This window comes from Notothenia rossii (assembly GCF_949606895.1).
Source record: "Notothenia rossii genome assembly, chromosome: 8".
Lineage (NCBI taxonomy): Eukaryota > Metazoa > Chordata > Actinopteri > Perciformes > Nototheniidae > Notothenia > Notothenia rossii.
Window position 1 is genome coordinate 14,039,511 of NC_136906.1, and position 18,276 is coordinate 14,057,786.

Here is an 18,276-nt window from a genome sequence, read left to right on the forward strand (position 1 = left end):
GCAGGCACTAAGGGGGGAGCTGATAAAGCTGCTTTGAGGAACGTATACACAGCCTTAATTAGATCAGCCATAGAATACGGACTAATAGTGTATGGGTCAGCTGCATACTCTTCTCTTCAAAAATTAGATAGAGTCCAGGCACAAGCACTAAGGATATGCTGTTGGGCAGTAAGATCTACACCAGTGTCGGCACTTCAGGTAGAGGTCGGAGAAGTACCTATTTCTTTGAGGAGAAAGCAGTTAATTGTTCATTACTGGGCAAATCTACAGGGTCATAAAGATACTCACCCTACTAAACAAACTGTACAAACAAGTTGGGAAAGTAACAAAATAAAAAAAGAAAGTTTTTGTTTTTGTGTTACGGAAATATGTAAGGAATTCAAAGTTAAGGAATGGAATATTAGTCCGACGGTGTTGTTATCAGCTGTTCCACCATGGTTGCTACCTCAACCTATAGTAGATTTATCATTATTGAAACAGTTACATTCAATGAAAAACAAAATCAATGTACAGGCTTATGTGAACACTGTTCTACATGAACAATATGGGCACTTTATAAAAATATTTACTGATGGATCCAAAAATCCAGAAAATGGTCTAACGAGTTATGCATTTTATGTTCCTGAGTTAAAAGTCAAAGTGGGAAAGCGTACAAGTGATCACATTGCAGTATATACAGTAGAGATGATGGCTATCTCTCTAGCACTTCAGTGGGTAGAGGAAATAAAGCCAATGCGAGTGGTCATTTGCTCTGACTCCAGTGCAGCTCTGGAGAGTATAAACAACTTCTCTTCAGAATGTCGTCAGGATATTTTACATGAAATTTTACAAAGCATGTTTAGGTTAGTTCATCTGGGAATTGTTGTTCAATTTGTGTGGGTTCCAGCGCATGTGGGCATTAGAGGGAATGAAGTAGTGGATCAACTGGCAAAATGTGGTTTGAAAGCAAACGAGATTGATATTATGGTACCCATCAGTAGAGCAGAAGTCAAATCTTTTACTAAAGTGGTTATCAAGCAACAATGGCAAAAACTATGGGACAGTAACACCAAAGGAAGACATTTATATCAGATACAAAGGGAAGTAGGAACAGGAAGCACTTGGGGGAGTAGTAGAAGAGAGCAGAGCATCAACAGCAGGATAAAATTGGGACACTCTGGACTAAACTCATCACTGCATCTGATTGGAAAACATCCAAATGGCAATTGTGATGGTTGCCAACAACCAGAGACAATACATCATGTATTTTTTAGCTGCCCGGACTATAACAGACAAAGATTCATTCTGAAAACTGCACTGGAACAACTCAACATCAAGGACATGGATTTCAAGGCAATATTTGAAAGTAAATCAAGAAATGAAGCAAACAAGCTGATCTTCAAATTCCTCAAAAGCACTGGTCTGAGGACAAGGATTTAGTATGAACATTTAATAACTAAACAGTAGGTGGCGATATATGCTCCAAGTGGAAGCGATTCGCCATTAAATAAAAGAAGAAGAAGAAGAAGAAGAAGAAGAAGAAGAGAGGTGAAGGGCGTTTTCACATGTTTAAAATGTACATATATTTGCTTCATTGCTTGTTACTTTGGATTTTAAATAAAACGTTACTGTTGCAGTTCATGAAAACCATGCAGGAAGCATTTTGACATCCCCCTGGATCCTTAATTTGTACACATCACATTATTATTGTGGTCTATGGTGTCATTTTATTATGTTTTTAAACTATCATTCATGTAATACAAAATGTAAAACTTGTGATTTTGAGCTACATAAATACAATTTGATCTGTGTTTGAAACATAAGACACATATACAAATCAATCCATGCAGTTCAAACAAAGAAAGTATTGAAAATGCCTCCAAATACTTAAAATCAAATGACTTACGAAATATAAAGTTCAAAACTATATTCTTAATGATCCATTTCAGATGTTCACCCTGTACTGTTGCCAAATATTTTATGTTATTTTAGATTGATCCATTTTGGTTTTTTCTGTTCATACTTTTTAGTTTTTTCCGGTCCAGAGGGCCGTTATTGGAGGTGTTAGAGTTGAAAGGGGGAGACAGAGGGGAGGACATGCCATAAAAGTTCAGCTGGTTCAGGATTCAAACTGGTTTACTAGGCAGCGGTGGCTGCATATGGGCTTCCAGCTCTAACCACTGACATATCACGCGAACCATCAATCAATGTTTATTTATATAGACCAATATCACAAATGTTACATTTGTCTCAGTGGACTTCACAGTTTGTACAGAATATCAGTATGACAATACGACACCCTCTGTCCTTAGACCCTCACATCGTACAAGGAAAAACTTCGAGAGAAAACCTACAGTTTAAAGGGAAAAATGGGAGAAACCTCAGGGAGAGCAACAGAGGAGGGATCCCTCTCCCAGGACGGACAGGCGTGCAATAGATGCCGTGTGTAAATTGAAAAGATAATACATTTGCAACATAGGTAGTCCAAATGTTTGGAAATGCATGTGTGTATAATAGGAAGATGAATCCACGAGTATATCCATCCAGGACTTATGATCCAGGACCACAGCCACGACTCGCAATCCAGGACTCGCAATCCATGACACAGGACCGCAGGATCATCCATGACTCCGGATCCCGGCGTATATAGACACCAAAAAGAAAGAAATTTGGGAAGCTGGGTTAATCGGAACATGAGAGTACACAGGTATAGACAGAGAGAAGGAAGAAGTAAGATGTCCCCCGACAAACTAAGCCTATATCAGCAAAACTAGGGGCTGAATCTAATCAGCCCTAACCATAAGCTTTATCAAAAAGGAAGGTCTTAAGCGCACTCTTAAAAACGGATGGGGTGTCTGCCGCCCGAACAAAAACTGGAAGCTGATTCCACAAAAGTGGAGCTTGATAAGAAAAGGCTCTGGCTCCCATTGTACTTTTAGAGACTCTAGGGACAACCAACAACCCTGCATTCTTGGAACGCAATGCCCTAGTAGGACAGTAGGGTATAATGAGTTCTTTAAGGTAAGATGGCGCCTGCCCATTAAGGGCTTTGTAGGCGAGAAGAAGAATTTTAAATTCTATCCTTTGTTCTATAGGGAGCCAGTGTAAGGCAGCCAGAACAGGAGTAATGTGGTCCCTTTTCCTAACTCTGGTTAGTAAACGAGCTGCAGCATTTTGAATCAGCTGAAGCGACTTGACTGACTTCTTGGTACACCCTGATAATAAGGAATTACAATAATCCAGCCTTGAAGTAACAAATGCATGGACTAGTTTCTCTGCATCGTTTTGAGACAAGATATGCCTGATTTTTGCAATGTTACGTAGATGGAAGTAGGCGGTCCTTGAAATTGATTTTATGTGGGTGTTAAAGGATAAATCCTGATCAAATATAACACCAAGATTCCTTACAGTCTCACTGGAGGCCAAATTAATGCCATCCATAGTTAGTATATCTTTAGATAATTTGTTTCGTAGATTCTTCGGGCCAAGTACAATAACTTCAGTTTCGTGTTTAACATAAAAAAATGTAAGGTCATCCACGTTTTTAAGTCCTTGAGGCAGTCTTGAATTTTATTTAGATGATTAATTTCATCAGGCTTGATTGATAAATATAGTTGAGTATCATCCGCATAACAATGAAAGTTTACAGAATGATTCCTTATAATATTGCCTAACGGAAGCATATATAGTGTGAACAAAATAGGTCCAAACACTGAGCCCTGTGGCACTCCATGGCTAACTTTGGTTTGCATGGAAGATTCATCGTTGACACGTACAAACTGAGAGCGTTCAGATAGATAGGACCTAAACCAGCCTAAAGCAGTTCCCTGTATGCCAACTAAGTGCTCTAGTCTTTGCAATAGGATATCATGGTCGATAGAATCAAATGCAGCACTAAGATCGAGCAAGACAAGAATAGAGACAAGTCCCTTGTCTGAGGCTATTAGAATGTCATTTGTGACTTTAACCAGAGCTGTCTCTGTGCTATGTTGTGTTCTAAAGCCAGACTGAAAATCTTCAAATAAATCATAGTTTTTTAAGTAATCACGCAGCTGTTTTGCGACTGCTTTCTCAAGAATTTTTGAGAGGAACGGAAGATTAGAAATAGGTCTATAGTTTGATAAAACCTCTGGATCGAGGTTGTGCTTTTTAAGAAGCGGTTTTATCACTGCTACTTTGAATGATTGTGGAACATAGCCTGATAATAAAGACATATTCATAATATTTAATAAAGAAGTGCTAATTAATGGAAAAACTTCTTTTAACAGCTTAGTTGGAATCGGGTCTAAGATACACGTTGATGGTTTAGAAGAGAGAATCATTGAATTGAATTGTTCAAGGTTTATGGCTGAAAAGCATTCTAGTTTACTATCTAGTGTAATATTAGAACTTACGTTTCCGGGAGCTGTTGATAACACTATACTGGTCAAAGGCAAGAGGTCATTGATTTTGTTTCTAAGAGTAACAATTTTATCGTTAAAAAAGCACATAAAATCATTACTACTGAGTGCTATGGGAATAGAAGGCTCAGTCGAGCTGTGGCTCTCTGTCAGCCTGGCTACAGTGCTGAAAAGAAATCTTGCATTATTCTTATTCTCATCTATTAATGAAGAGTAGTAGGCTGCTCTCGCTTTACGCAGTGCTTTCTTATATTCATTGAGAGTAATATGCCAAATTAAAAGAGATTCTTCAAGTTTAGTGGAACGCCATATCCTTTCAAGTTGTCTCGACTTTTGCTTTATTTTGCGGGTTTCGGCATTATGCCATGGAGCTAATCTATGTTGTGAACCCATTCTTATCAAGGATTATTGACCTAACCTCTTTCACTCTTTCCTATTATTATCTCCTTTATATTTGGACACATTGTATTTTCTTGTATGTAAATAGCACTTGTTTTGGTGAGCTTAAAACACAACCTAAGCTTTAAAAAAATATATTTATTATTATTTATGAGAGCTTCTGAATCGGACTGTGCCGGCGTACATGTTTACAGGACACTAACTTATAATATATATCCACCCATTTGCTGCTGATGACTCTCCTCCTGACCTGCACTTTCACACTCATCTTGCAGACACCAGACATATCCAGTGATACAACATGAAAGTGATGTTATCATATCTTCTTTTCTCACTTGATAATATCACAACAGGATCGCTATAAGAAGACTTACTATGATGCTATAAAAAAGTGTTATATATAAAGTACTTCGTGGTGAGCAATGTTTATTATTGCTAGCAAATACTGAGCATTTTTTTTTGAGAAGGGTTTGTTTGAGTAATTGTACACATTAGTGGTGTTAATCCAGTGGATGAGTCTGATTCAGTTCAGAAATTAAGTTAAACATCAGTGTGTGCAAAACCAACTGCAACGTTTCAACGGCAGTTCTTGCTTTGATTTCCCCTTCCTGCTCAGAGGTGAAGAACAATAAATAAAGTGAGGCTGTCCACAAAACCTCACAAAGACTGAAGGAAAGAGGAGGAGTACAATGTGAGTCAGCTTTAGTATTTATTAGTGAGTTCATAATTGAAAAGGCCATGAAGACGAGCTTGGCATGCATTCTTATTTTCATTCAGCTTTTTGAAGGTAAGAGAAATTCACATTTTATTTTCCTCTTTCAAAAACTGATACGTGTCTATCCTGACAGCTGACAACATGTAATGTTCATACAGTGTAATCTGTTTTTATTTACGGGGATGTTTCATCAGACCAGTTGTGTGGCTTTGTTTAGAGCCATGTTAGGTATTAACAGTAAAGACTAAACATCCTTGTTTCTTTAATATTTATGTTGTATACACATTCCTTACTAAACAATCATTAAAATAATTGTGTTGCTCGTATTAAGCTGTAAGTATTACACTGAAGTTTGGTCAGGGAGGGTGAGATTGATAGACAAATGTTGAATCCTTTATTGTCTGGATTGTTGTGCTTCGCCTACTTGTAGGGCGAAACCATTAAAGGGCCCAGAGTAACAGTTTCACGTGCTGCTAAATCTGAAACATGAATAAAAATGAAAATGAGAGTCAAATAATCTTTAGTTGGGACAGTTTTCACAGACAGATCACAGATTATGAAAGTTATAAAACTGTAGGATTTACAGTTTACCTTCAGGGATCAGACTTCTGAGGTTTGTATGACCGGTGGGAGAGTTGCTGGAGCATGCATCGTCGCAACATCGACACAGATCATCAATGCCATCGACATTTATCGATCTGATGATTAGAATACAGAATTAAATCATTGTTTTCCTTTCGCTTTGAGTTGAGGGCATCTACACCCAAATCCAATGTTGAAATAACCATTTATTTGTATACATATATTCCATGGGCAGCGTCAACATTCTAAAATATTCTTAAAGCTTACATTTAGCACATTCCTCTCACATGTGTACGGTTTCAGTCAAAATGCTGAGGTAAGCATCACTGTTACATTGATCTGGCTCTACAGAGACAGCATGGAAAATTCATTTTAGAAAGTATTTATCCTTATATTTACAGTAAACGTTAGACCTCATTAAAAATATGTTTCCTTAATTAAGTAACTTGATTACTTAAGCAGCAAGAAATATTAATAGCAACCATTTGAACCAGTTTTAGCTTATAAATACTTTTTAACATGAGCCTTTGTAAATGATACACTGACAAACCTTTTGCAATATTACAGTAAGGAGCAACAATTAACAAAAGTAATAAAAGCACCTTGAATTTATATAATTGCAGGCCTTGTTGACGGGGCTGCTCTTCTGCATTTCAGAGGTCGCTTTCAGCTGGCAAGTGATACAAATCTAATATAAGAGAGACCAAAGAAATGTCATTATACAACTTTGAAGCATTTCCAAACATGACAGTCATTCAGGTTATAGAAGTGGCTCACTGAGTTCCTTGTGTCCTGGGAAAACAGGAAGGCATCGAGCTGCAGCTGAAGAGTATAAGATCTTGTTCTTGGATTGAAAAGTGCATTTGATCCTTCCTCTTTGGCATCATTGAAGCACCTGACGAAACAAATTACATTTGAATGCATTTTAATCCGTCCCCCAAAACAGGAGTGAATAGATTTGCTAAGCTAAAGTAACAACTCAGGACTTTGTAAACCATCAAATTGTAACTCTAAAACATATTGACTACCCTAGTAGAGGTCTAGGTACTTTATTAGAATTCAGTCAGAAAACCCAATGGGCCTGGACACAAAGTTATGAGACCATGTTTATATCTTAATGTTCAGGTCATTATATTGCCAGGACCCCATGGTAACTCCCCTTTTAAAAAAGAGGCTACTCATGTACAAAGGCTTTGTTGCAGTAACTGAAGTTCAAATATAAACTGGCTGACCTCCAATACATCACCTTTATACAGCTGTTACAACTAAAGCAAATGACACCCCAGAAAATAAATGCCATGGTGTAGAACCGTTTTTAGCAGCAGACAAGCCCAAGAAAAGACATGGAAGACCAATTGCAATTTTGAGTCCACTCCTAAATGTTTACAGTTAGATGGAACACTTTTGCTCATTAGAAAACAATTGTGTGCATTTAATTGTTTTTAGCTGTGAGCAGCTCATCAGTTTTCTTTGTGTATTGCAACATTAAAAAGCAAACAAATTAAGTTTGAATCATGTATTATCTCTTGGGTCCATTGTTTCAGAAAGGTCAGATTCTGTTGGATAGCGGGGGCACAGCCACAGTAACCGCAGCAGTTGGGAGAACTTCATCGAGTGCCGCTGTGTGGGTACTGTTCAGCACCGCTGCCTTCGACTGCAGGTGGGCCTCAGGAGAGGTTTTTTCTTGAAGTTCAGGAACTTCCTCAGCATCTTCATCTGTAGTCGCAGAATAAATGTGTTACTGTAAAAGGTGCATTCCAGAGTGCCATTTAAAAAAGGGTTAAGACTTTTCACATTTAACCTTTGTCTGTTCCACTTTTGTCTTCATCTTTATTCTGCTCAGAAGCTAAAGTCAGAACGTCCACCTGGTTTTGGGTCGATGATGAATCAGGAAGCAGTCCTTTCCTCTGATCTTTGACAGAAAAACCATTCAACATTAAGATTTCATCATGGGCAATTTTAATTTAGAGATTGTTAAAGGCTTCAAATGAACAAAGAATAATTCAATACCGGTATTGACCTACCAACTCTGTTTATTCCACCCCTCCACTGGCTGCCATACATTGTAGGTCTGCTGATTTTATCAAGAATGGAAGAAGACTCCTCTGCAGGTATGGGCTGGCTCTTCTGCTTGGCTGGCAAGACCATCATCGGACCCACTCTGGCCTGATGTTCCCACACTAACACAAACCAGCATAATGCATGTTAATTCAGTTACCCAGCCATCATCATGTCTAAAACCTATGCCAAAACATGTCACAATTGATCATTATGACAACATCTGCAGCCAATATTCATCATACAAGTTTCTACAAGCTCCCCACCTGTACTGCTCTTCTGTCCGCTCCTCCAGAGCGGTTCACGCTCTTCTGGCTTCACAAACCCTCGAGGCCTAAACTTGCTCGGGCTGCTGGGCTTACTGGGAGTTTGCTCAACTCCAACTGGTCTTTTGCATTGCCCACATAAGTAGTCATTACCATCAGTGGACCGCCATCTGATAAATAAAAAAAACATTCAGCACCAATACTTGTGTGTAATTTGACATATTTTAGACTGGATCTCACTTACCTTCCATTCACAAAAGTGCACGCCTTGTTTGGTGCATCTGCGTTATTTATTGGCACAGCATACAGGTGACATGTGATGTAGAGCTATGAGAAAAGCAGGTGTAGGGAAACATAATACATTTGATTTATACAGCACACTTTAAAGACAAACCTCATCTCAAGGTGCTTCACAAAGGGAAAAATAAGTAAAAAGATATCTAAAGGAGCATATTGGATAAAAAAAAGGCAATATAAAAAATACAAATAAAAGGTTAAGAGCATAAAAAGGTTTAAAAATAAATAAATAAAGTAAAGGCAGTCTGTAAAATGCGGTGTGGAACAGGTGGGTTTTGAGGCATATCCTAATAACTGAGTGATGCCGAGGTCCGTATGTTCTCTGGAAGCCGATTCCACAGACGTGGACCCAGGGAGGCGAATGCACGCTTTCCCATGGTGACCAGTGACCAACATGCACACACAATCATGTTTAAGGCAATTTAATAGAGCCTCACCTCCCCTCTGTCCTCATTATAAAATCTGAAGGCATCAATGGACATGTGGAGCTTGTCATCCTGTGTCCTGGCTAAGAATTGAGACCTTGAGCCTGGAAGCTGAGAGTCAACAAAGCACCTATGATGAGGAAAAACAAAAAGAGCAACACTAAATTAGCACTCATTGACTACTATAACCAGAGTCCACATTACCCACAATGCAACTCCACCGCTAACATTTCTAGTCATATAGAGAGGCGAAGTCCCTCCCTTTACAGGAGGACCTCCATGGGACCTTATTTCAAAAAAAGTTATGCATTGGAGTCAATGGGGAGAGAAAGATTACCTTTCGATTCCGGTTGAATTGTGCCACGAATTACACATATGATGTTTGTCATTTTAAAAGATAATTTTGCAAGTCAAAAAAATAAAAGTGTGTCGTAAAATGAGTAAAAAAAAAACACTTTGTGTAAAACCGCTCAATGAACTACCTCTCCCGTCCCGCACCAACACCAAGACGGCCTTCACGTTGGCACATTTCACTTCTTTCAGAAAGAGGCGAAAAGTATTAAAAGAGGTGAAAATCACTCCAAGTCTGGGCATGTTGAGAGCTGTACACACACAAAAAGGGGAGTTAGTCGCTTCCTAAGAGCCAGCATGCGGGAGCGGGATTAGTCTTTCTAGTTGCGCATTTCTCATTGTGTTATATTTCAACAGTTTTACGAAAAACTTACTTTTGTGACGTGGATTTTTTTTAATTGACAATCATCATATGTGTAATTCGTTGCACAATTGAAACAGGGTCAAAAGATAATCTTTCTCTCTCCATTGACTTCAATACATAACTTTTCCGAAATAAGGTCCCATCGGTCGGAAGTAGATGGGCAGGACTTCGCCTCTCTATAGGCAAGTTCTGGAAGTAGTTCTTTAGAGTCAGAACTGCACAAATCTGACCTGTGCATCTGCCAATAGTGGCACAGAAATGAAAAACTAGAATACCAAAAATTAAAAGCAAACTGCTGTAAGCCTTAGCTAACGGCTAACTTGAAGACGACACTAAAGGACTGATCTTTTATTAACCCGTCACTCGAGTCAGCATTGCTTGTGTCTGAATTAAACCACTTGAAGAGCCTTTTACACATTTAAACAGCTCCCTCTAGGGTCAGAAAAACACTTTACTTTTTGCCATTTAGCAATTTGCAGCCTTACCCATTTTCAATGAAGGCATGCCTGGGGCTGGAGTGCATGTCAGGGCTCAGTGTAGCCACGCAGCTGCTCACAAACACTCGGAGCCCAATGTGATGCCCAATTCTGACCGAGGCCTCGATGCTGATGGGCTCACCGAGATGAAACACATTAGAGCCTCTTTTGTACTGCCAGTCACCTGCACACGGACAGAAAAAAGTACTAAGTGCAAATAGAGACATGACAACTCGTAACATGAGATTATCAAAACCCACTTGTCATGATTCTCAAGTTAAACTGCAACATTTCCACTGCAGCCTGGGTCGACATGAAGGGGATCCAGGTAGGCATGAGTGAAGAACTGGACAAACTGTAATTCCTAAGAAACAGAAACATGAATTTAAAAAAAAAAAGACAGACATCATTCAAAGATGTTTACAATGTGAGCTTTAAAAACAAAAAGAGACAAAGACCTTTCGTAATGACATTCAATTGGAATTACAGCCTCCTCCATTCGAACAACACCATATGGAGAGGCCTCAGGAGAGTATATGAGGAGGTTTGTGTAGATCAGAGAGTCCTCAGTTACCTGTGGAGAGTAGACGTGTTTAAAACTAGAAGCTAATGAATCATATTTAAATGAAATATATTTTAAAGTTACCCAGTGTCTGGTGCCGCACTCCACAAGTCCGACACTGATACTGTACTCATCTGCTGAAGACGCTGTAGCTCTGCAGTACTGGTTGTTGGTCTCTACTCCAAGGCGTATCTCGTCACCATCAACAGGAGCTCCAACCGCAAACATGTCGGCTTTGATAACAATCTCCAAAGAGTCTGGATGACAGGTCACTCTGATGGTGTTCACCTGCTGCGGTTCCTCAGCCGGAGACTTCTGCTGCCCGAGTTCAGACCTGCCTGTGTTTGCAAGGCTCTGAACCGAAGCATCTTGTGTGTAACGTGTGGGCGGGAAAGCAAAAGAGGTGCTAACACAGAGTCCTACAAGGAGGATAACCTGAAAATTAAAGGCCTCCATAACTGAAACTGGTCAGCTGCTCTCTGTCTTCCTGACTGACTGAAAGTAGGCCTATGGTTCAGGGTGAGCGGTGGAGCTTTTTAAACTCTAGCCGATCATTATCCTCATCAGAGGAGCACACCTGCGTCCAATGAGACACTCATCAGGTTAATTGGCTGCACACTCTGAACTCAAAACATGAGGCTGATTGAGAGAGAGGTGAAGGGCGTTTTCACATGTTTAAAATGTGCATATATTTGCTTCATTGCTTGTTACTTTGGATTTTAAAAAAAACGTTACTGTTGCAGTTCATGAAAACCATGCAGGAAGCATTTTGACATCCCCCTGGATCCTTAATTTGTACACATCACATTATTATTGTGGTCTATGGTGTCATTTTATTATGTTTTTAAACTATCATTCATGTTTTGTTGATCTGTACAGACTAAATGAAATAAAATCAAATACAAATGTAAAACTTGTGATTTGGAGCTACATAAATACAATTTGATCTTTGTTTGAAACATAAGACACATATACAAATCGATCCATGCAGTTCAAACAAAGAAAGTATTGAAAATGCCTCCAAATACTTAAAATCAAATGACTTACGAAATATAAAGTTCAAAACTATATTCTTAATTATCCATTTCAGATGTTCACCCTGTACTGTTGCCTAAATATTTTATGTTATTTTAGATTGATCCATTTTGTTTTTTTCTGTTCATACTTTTTTGTTTTTTTCGGTCCAGAGGGCCGTTATTGGAAATGTTTGAGTTGAAAGGGGGAGACAGAGGGGAGGACATGCCATAAAAGTTTGGCTGGTTCAGGATTCAAACTGGTTTACTCGGCAGCGTTGGCTGCATATGGGCTTCCAGCTCTAACCACTGACATATCAAGCGAACCATCAATCAATGTTTATTTTTATAGCCCAATATCACAAACGTTACATTTGTCTCAGTGGACTTCACAGTTTGTACAGAATATCAGTATGACAATACGACACCCTCTGTCCTTAGACCCTCACATCGTACAAGGAAAAACTTCCAGAGAAAACCCACAGTTTAAAGGGAAAAATGGGAGAAACCTCAGGGAGAGCAACAGAGGAGGGATCCCTCTCCCAGGACGGACAGACGTGCAATAGATGCCGTGTGTAAATTGAAAAGATAATACATTTGCAACATAGGTAGTCCAAATGTTTGGAAATGCATGTGTGTATAATAGGAAGATGAATCCACGAGGATATCCATCCAGGACTTATGATCCAGGACCACAGCCACGACTCAAGATCCAGTACTCGCGATCCATGACACAGGACCGCAGGATCATCCATGACTCCGGATCCCGGCGTATATAGACACCAAAAAGAAAGAAATTTGGGGAAGCTGGGTTAATCGGAACATGAGAGTACACAGGTATAGACAGAGAGAAGGAAGAAGTAAGATGTCCCCCGACAAACTAAGCCTATATCAGCAAAACTAGGGGCTGAATCTAATCAGCCCTAACTATAAGCTTTATCAAAAAGGAAGGTCTTAAGCGCACTCTTAAAAACGGATAGGGTGTCTGCCGCCCGAACACAAACTGGAAGCTGATTCCACAAAAGTGGAGCTTGATAAGAAAAGGCTCTGGCTCCCATTGTACTTTTAGAGACTCTAGAAACAACCAACAACCCTGCATTCTTGGAACGCAATGCCCTAGTAGGACAGTAGGGTATAATGAGTTCTTTAAGGTAAGATGGCGCCTGCCCATTAAGGGCTTTGTAGGCGAGAAGAAGAATTTTAAATTCTATCCTGTGTTCTATAGGGAGCCAGTGTAAGGCAGCCAGAACAGGAGTAATGTGGTCCCTTTTCCTAACTCTGGTTAGTACACGAGCTGCAGCATTTTTTAATCAGCTGAAGCGACTTGACTGACTTCTTGGTACACCCTGATAATAAGGAGTTACAATAATCCAGCCTTGAAGTAACAAATGCATGGACTAGTTTCTCTGCATCGTTTTGAGGCAAGATATGCCTGATTTTTGCAACGTTACGTAGATGGAAGTAGGCGGTCCTTGAAATTGATTTTATGTGGGTGTTAAAGGATAAATCCTGATCAAATATAACACCAAGATTCCTTAATTTGTTTCGTAGATTCTTCGGGCCAAGTACAATAACTTCAGTTTTGGTCGTGATTAACATCAAAAAATGTAAGGTCATCCACGTTTTTAAGTCCTTGAGGCAGTCTTGAATTTTATTTAGATGATTAATTTCATCAGGCTTGATTGATAAATATAGTTGAGTATCATCCGCATAACAATGAAAGTTTACAGAATGATTCCTTATAATATTGCCTAACGGAAGCATATATAGTGTGAACAAAATAGGTCCAAGCACTGAGCCCTGTGGCACTCCATGGCTAACTTTGGTTTGCATGGAAGATTCATCGTTGACACGCACAAACTGAGAGCGTTCAGATAGATAGGACCTAAACCATCCTAAAGCAGTTCCCTGTATGCCAACTAAGTGCTCTAGTCTTTGCAATAGGATATCATGGTCGATAGTATCAGATGCAGCACTAAGATCGAGCAAGACAAGAATAGAGACAAGTCCCTTGTCTGAGGCTATTAGAATGTCATTTGTGACTTTAACCAGAGCTGTCTCTGTGCTATGTTGTGTTCTAAAGCCAGACTGAAAATCTTCAAATAAATCATACTTTTTTAAGTAATCACACAGCTGTTTTGCGACTGCTTTCTCAAGAATTTTTGAGAGGAACGGAAGATTAGAAATAGGTCTATAGTTGGCTAAATCCTCTGGATCGAGGTTGTGCTTTTTAAGAAGCGGTTTTATCACTGCTACTTTGAATGATTGTGGAACATAGCCTGATAATAAAGACATATTCATAATATTTAATAAAGAAGTGCTAATTAATGGAAAAACTTCTTTTAACAGCTTAGTTGGAATCGGGTCTAAGAGTTGATGGTTTAGAAGAGAGAATCATTGAATTGAATTGTTCAAGGTTTATGGCTGAAAAGCATTCTAGTTTACTATCTAGTGTAATATTAGAACTTACGTTTCCGGGAGCTGTTGATAACACTATACTGGTCAAAGGCAAGAGGTCATTGATTTTGTTTCTAAGAGTAACAATTTTATCGTTAAAAAAGCACATAAAATCATTACTACTGAGTGCTATGGGAATAGAAGGCTCAGTCGAGCTGTGGCTCTCTGTCAGCCTGGCTACAGTGCTGAAAAGAAATCTTGCATTATTCTTATTCTCATCTATTAATGAAGAGTAGTAGGCTGCTCTCGCTTTACGCAGTGCTTTCTTATATTCATTGAGAGTAATATGCCAAATTAAACGAGATTCTTCAAGTTTAGTGGAACGCCATATCCTTTCAAGTTGTCTCGACTTTTGCTTTATTTTGCGGGTTTCGGCATTATGCCATGGAGCTAATCTATGTTGTGAACCCATTCTTATCAAGGTTTATTGACCTAACCTCTTTCACTCTTTCCTATTATTATCTCCTTTATATTTGGACACATTGTATTGTCTTGTATGTAAATAGCACTTGTTGTGGTGCGCTCAAAACACAACCTAAGCTTTAAAAAAATATATTTATTACTATTTATGAGAGCTCCTGAATCGGACTCTGCCGGCGTACATGTTTACAGGACACTAACTTATAATATATATCCACCCCTTTGCTGCTGATGACTCTCCTCCTGACCTGCACTTTCACACTCATCTTGCAGACACCAGACATATCCAGTGATACAACATGAAAGTGATGTTATCATATCTTCTTTTCTCACTTGATAATATCACAACAGGATCGCTATAAGAAGACTTACTATAATACTATAAAAAAGTGTTATATATAAAGTACTTCGTGGTGAGCAATGTTTATTATTGCTAGCAAATACTGAGCTTTTTTTTTTGAGAAGGGTTTTTTTGAGTAATTTTACACATTAGTGGTGTTAATCCAGTGGATGAGTCTGATTCAGTTCAGAAATTAAGTTAAACATCAGTGTGTGCAAAACCAACTGCAACGTTTCAACGGCAGTTCTTGCTTTGATTTCCCCTTCCTGCTCAGAGGTGAAGAACAATAAATAAAGTGAGGCTGTCCACAAAACCTAACAAAGACTGAAGGAAAGAGGAGGAGTACAATGTGAGTCAGCTTTAGTATTTATTAGTGAGTTCATAACTGAAAAGACCATGAAGACGAGGTTGGCATGCATTCTTATTTTCATTCAGCTTTTTGAAGCTAAGAGAAATTCACATTTTATTTTCCTCTTTCAAAAACTGATACGTGTCTGTCCTGACAGCTGACATCAACATGTAATGTTCATACAGTGTAATCTGTTTTTATTTATGGGTATGTTTCCTCAGACCAGTTGTGTGGCTTTGTTTAGAGCAGGGGTCACCAACCTTTTTGTCACTGAGGGCTACTTCAAGGGTACTGAGTAATACGAAGGGCTACTTGTTTGATACAAACTTCCTGACTAACATAATTGCACGGTTCACCTTTAACGATAATATTATTATTAATAATAATCAGAATACATATTAATTTACTGTATGTGAAGGACTGTCTGATCACATGTTAATGTTAATTATTCCTCACAATAATTATTAACAATGATTTACCATTGCTATAGCAACCCCATTGTTTTGTTATGAAAATGTATCTATATTTATACACATTCTCGCAAGATCTATCAGGGGTCGTTGTAATGCTGCGTTCACACCGGACGCGACTTCGCTCTAATCGCTCGAGTTTCACCGCTGCTGCCAGCTGTGTTTACTCACTGCGGTCAAGCCAGCCGTCTTTCACTTTTGCGTGGTCAAACCAGCCGCCCCTGTATTTCGAGTGCTCGATTAGTTACAGGTTTACGGTAATGCAATAAAACAACCCTGGGAAGCTGGATTTCAAAGTAAAGGATGGCATGTGGTTCATTTCTATTATTTGCGATTGAGGAACAGGGTAATTTATGAGAATAATTGTAGGACTTATTGCTTCATAAACTTGTTGCACAAATACTATGAACTACTTTTACTGTGTACTTTTTGAGAATGGCAAAATTCCCTCCAGAGAACAAGAAGGAGCATTTTTGTCTGTCTTTGACGTGGGATAAAAAACATTTCTTCCATAAGAAGTTTATGAAACTGCCATGTTTGTACTTAATACTTCTAGGACTACTTGCAAACATAATATGAATTACTTTTACTCTGTACTTTTTCAGTAATTTGAGTTTCAAAGTCCTCTCCAGAGAACAAAAATGAGCATTTTTGTCAACTTTAATGTGGTCTAAAAAACATTTCTTCCATAAGTAGTTTATGAGTCTGCCATGTTTGTACTTAGTACTTCTTAGACTACTTGCAAACATAATATGAACTACTTTTACTGTGTACTTTTTCAGTAATTTGAGTTCCAAAGTCCTCTCCAGACAACAAGAATGATCATTTTTGTCAACTTTAATGTGGTCATTCTTGTTCTCTGGAGAGGACTTTGAAACTCAAATTACTCAAAAAGTACACAGTAAAAGTAGTTCATATTATGTTTGCAAGTAGTCCTAGAAGTATTAAGTACAAACATGGCAGTTTCATAAACTACTTATGGAAGAAATGTTTTTTATCCCACGTCAAAGACAGATAAAAATACTCCTTCTTGTTCTCTGGAGGGAATTTTGCCATTCTCAAAAAGTACACAGTAAAAGTAGTTCATAGTATTTGTGCAACAAGTTTATAAAGCAATAAGTCCTAAAATTATTCTCATAAATTACCCTGTTCCTCAATCGCAAATAATAGAAATGAACCACATGCCATCCTTTACTTTGAAATCCAGCTTCCCAAGGTTGTTTTATTGCATTACCGTAAACCTGTAACTAATCGCGCACTCAAAATACAGGGGCGGCTGGTTTGACCACGCAAAAGTGAAAGACGGCTGGCTTGACCGCAGTGTTTACTCGCATCATTCAAACAAGACGCGCTGGCTCGGGAGCTACAACTACAACAAAATGAACATATTTTACCGTGATTAAATTGTAATACACGTTTCTAAAAGATGCCGAAGTAACAACATACTGATACCGGTTAGTAAAAACCATGAATTAATGCTTGACAAGTCTGCAGACAAGACGGCAGGCGAAAAACCTTTTAAAATGCTTGTTTTCTGAATGGAGATTGGGTCGACCAGGCTAAGCTAACGTTGTATATGCTCATTCCACACTCACAACAACGGCCTACAGACATAAATAAACCAGCGACTTTATTCGCCATGACACAGACAGTCTGTGGTTTGTACTTGTTTAACTTTTGTCCAGTTTCTGAAAAGATATGAGGAGCTGTGATCTCTGTTTGCTAACTGCTGATGTTTTCTGGTTGAACGTCAGTGGCAGGCTGAGATCCTCACCACTGCTCTGTGTGTGTGTGTGTGTGTGTGTGTGTGTGTGTGTGTGTGTGTGTGTGTGTGTGTGTGTGTGTGTGTGTGTGTGTGTGTGTGTTTGCGGTGTGGTGATGAGGCCCATGATCGTAGCTGCTCATGCTTGCTTGTCTCAACTAAAAGTGGAACGGAGATTTGGTGCGTGGAGTTCAACTCTGAACCTATCTGGGGTCAGAGTTCAATTTCACGCACCAAATCTCCATTTCACTTACATATGTACATACAAAATGTGTGCTTTTAAAATGTTATATTCAATATTGTCATTTTAAAAATAAAAATGTATTCAATCATTTTTTTTAGACGGAGCTCCATGGTGACTTGTGCTATTTTTAGAACATGCACGCGGGCGACCAATTTCCCCCCTGCGGGCGACTTAGTGCCCGCGGGCACCGCGTTGGCTACCCCTGGCCCAGAGTAACAGTTTCACGTGCCACCAAATCTGAATCATGAATAAAAATGAAAATGAGAATCAAATAATATTTAGTTGGGACAGTTTTCACAGACAGATCACAGATTATGAAAGTTATAAAACTGTAGGATTTACAGTTT

At 38.9% G+C, this 18,276-nt stretch overlaps 1 protein-coding gene across 1 annotated transcript; it reads right to left on the reverse strand.

Moving 5' to 3' along the window:
* Positions 1-7,354: 7,354 nt before the first annotated feature.
* Positions 7,355-11,347, reverse strand: LOC307016130 (zona pellucida sperm-binding protein 3-like). The gene is made up of 9 exons (XM_079645167.1): positions 10,771-11,347; positions 10,573-10,676; positions 10,322-10,496; positions 9,134-9,251; positions 8,644-8,726; positions 8,400-8,569; positions 8,100-8,255; positions 7,877-7,987; positions 7,355-7,791 (listed from the first exon to the last, which is right to left on the reverse strand). Exons 1-9 carry the CDS (start codon positions 11,328-11,330, stop codon positions 7,625-7,627), a joined length of 1,644 nt encoding a protein of 547 aa, XP_079501293.1. The 5' UTR covers positions 11,331-11,347; the 3' UTR covers positions 7,355-7,624.
* Between the last annotated feature and the right edge of the window lie 6,929 nt (positions 11,348-18,276).

Excerpts from the sequence above, each read along its gene's own strand:
- LOC307016130 (XM_079645167.1), bottom strand. The coding sequence starts at position 11,330 with ATGGAGGCCTTTAATTTTCAGGTTATCCTCCTTGTAGGACTCTGTGTT. Across the intron at positions 9,252-10,321 it reads CATGCCTTCATTGAAAATGG|GTGCTTTGTTGACTCTCAGC; the intron begins GTAAGGCTGCAA and ends TCCTCATCATAG. Across the intron at positions 7,792-7,876 it reads CAAAAGTGGAACAGACAAAG|ATGAAGATGCTGAGGAAGTT; the intron begins GTTAAATGTGAA and ends CTGCGACTACAG.